The sequence below is a fragment of the Calliphora vicina genome, chromosome 1 (genome assembly GCF_958450345.1).
Source record: "Calliphora vicina chromosome 1, idCalVici1.1, whole genome shotgun sequence".
Classification (NCBI taxonomy): domain Eukaryota; kingdom Metazoa; phylum Arthropoda; class Insecta; order Diptera; family Calliphoridae; genus Calliphora; species Calliphora vicina.
Window position 1 is genome coordinate 45,587,510 of NC_088780.1, and position 1,362 is coordinate 45,588,871.

The 1,362-nt window shown below is 35.6% G+C and overlaps 1 protein-coding gene across 1 annotated transcript; it reads right to left on the minus strand.

Annotated features, from left to right (window-relative positions):
• Positions 1 to 417: 417 nt before the first annotated feature.
• Positions 418 to 1,156, minus strand: Fer3 (48 related 3). Its single transcript, XM_065498448.1, has 2 exons — positions 1,024 to 1,156; positions 418 to 958 (listed from the first exon to the last, which is right to left on the minus strand). The coding sequence occupies exons 1-2, from the start codon at positions 1,154 to 1,156 to the stop codon at positions 495 to 497; spliced, it is 597 nt and encodes a 198-aa protein (XP_065354520.1). The 3' UTR covers positions 418 to 494.
• Positions 1,157 to 1,362: the final 206 nt, after the last annotated feature.

Consider the following 1,362-nt stretch of genomic DNA (forward strand, 5'->3'; position numbering starts at 1 on the left):
AGCTGCAGAAAACGCTTAAAAAGCATCGCATGTACCTTGAAGCGTAGAATGCGAAGTAAGCACTCACAATTTCGACAGACATTAAATGGGACATTCAGCATGAAATTGCATATCTTTCGTATGATTTATTGAATAAAAATATCATTTAACACGTCCTGTTGACCACTTTTTTTATTAATAATTAATAAAATCATAACATAAAACTTTGTGATTTCTATAAAATTTAATTATAAAGACTTCAAAGTAAAATAACCAAGATTGGACAGGACCGGAATTGTGCATTGCATTTACTTACAGAAGCTGTCGCGATAAGAGAGATGAGGATACCATCATTATCCCCTCTCTATATGCCCTGTAACACAAACAGATCAATTAAATGCACCCAAAGGATTGATTTTTTTATATTTTTAGATTTTTATTAAAAACAAATGAAAATAATTACACAATAATCAACAAATAAAACCACGAAATGTCTCAACGATTGACGTTTTCCCTTAAGCCAAACTATGACCATAAGGTGAAACGAAATCTCTTTGAAATGCCGACGGATGTAAATGATGAGGCATTGCGCCGGGATGATGATGACCATTCATGCCACCATAAATATCATTCGAACGGGTTTTTATCGAATTCATAGGAGTGCCGGTAAGTAGTTCTGACATGAAACCAATGTAGGTAATGGCTAAACGCAAAGTTTCAATGCGGGATAAACGTTTTTCGTAAGCGAACGTAGGCACCTTGCGTCTTAACTTATCGAAAGCTTCATTTAAATTAAACATGCGACGGCGTTCTCGTATATTGGCAGCCCGTCGTTGGGCCATGGATGCGGTACGACGTCGAGTTTTCTTGTTGGAATTACCATTAGTTGAGGAGGATCCATTTGAGGTGCCATTCGTACGACTACTGCTATTAGAGCGGGGATTTACTAAACTGCTAACTTGGGAACGTTGCCAAAGAGCTGTAATAATAAGTTGGCTTTTAAAATTTTTTGTTGCAGAAAATTCATCAAACATGTTTACTCACCCAAATCTGTGCAGGGAAATCCAGTTATTAATTCCTGATATGGCACTATGGGAGGCGGAGGAGGTGCCTCCTGGGCCCATAATGGTTGAAATGGCACTTCTGGCATGTAACCAGATTCCGAATGATGTTGCATTTTATATTTTAACACTTTTTGTATATATTCTTTTATAACACAATTTAATTCACAAAATTTTAATTTTTATCCTATTAGATTTTTTTTAATTAAATCTCAGTCTTTTCTACTTGGAAGTTATTGTTTGAATGTTAGTTGGTCTTTTGCCAGTTCTCACTTTTATATCGTTTTTTCTGTATAGCTGTAATCCTTGTTGGAATTTAAGG

Bases quoted from the DNA above. Each gene is read 5' to 3' on its own strand.
- Fer3 (XM_065498448.1), bottom strand. From the start codon at position 1,156: ATGCAACATCATTCGGAATCTGGTTACATGCCAGAAGTGCCATTTCAA. The intron at 959-1,023 runs GTGAGTAAACAT...TTATTATTACAG, and splicing joins ATTTCCCTGCACAGATTTGG to CTCTTTGGCAACGTTCCCAA.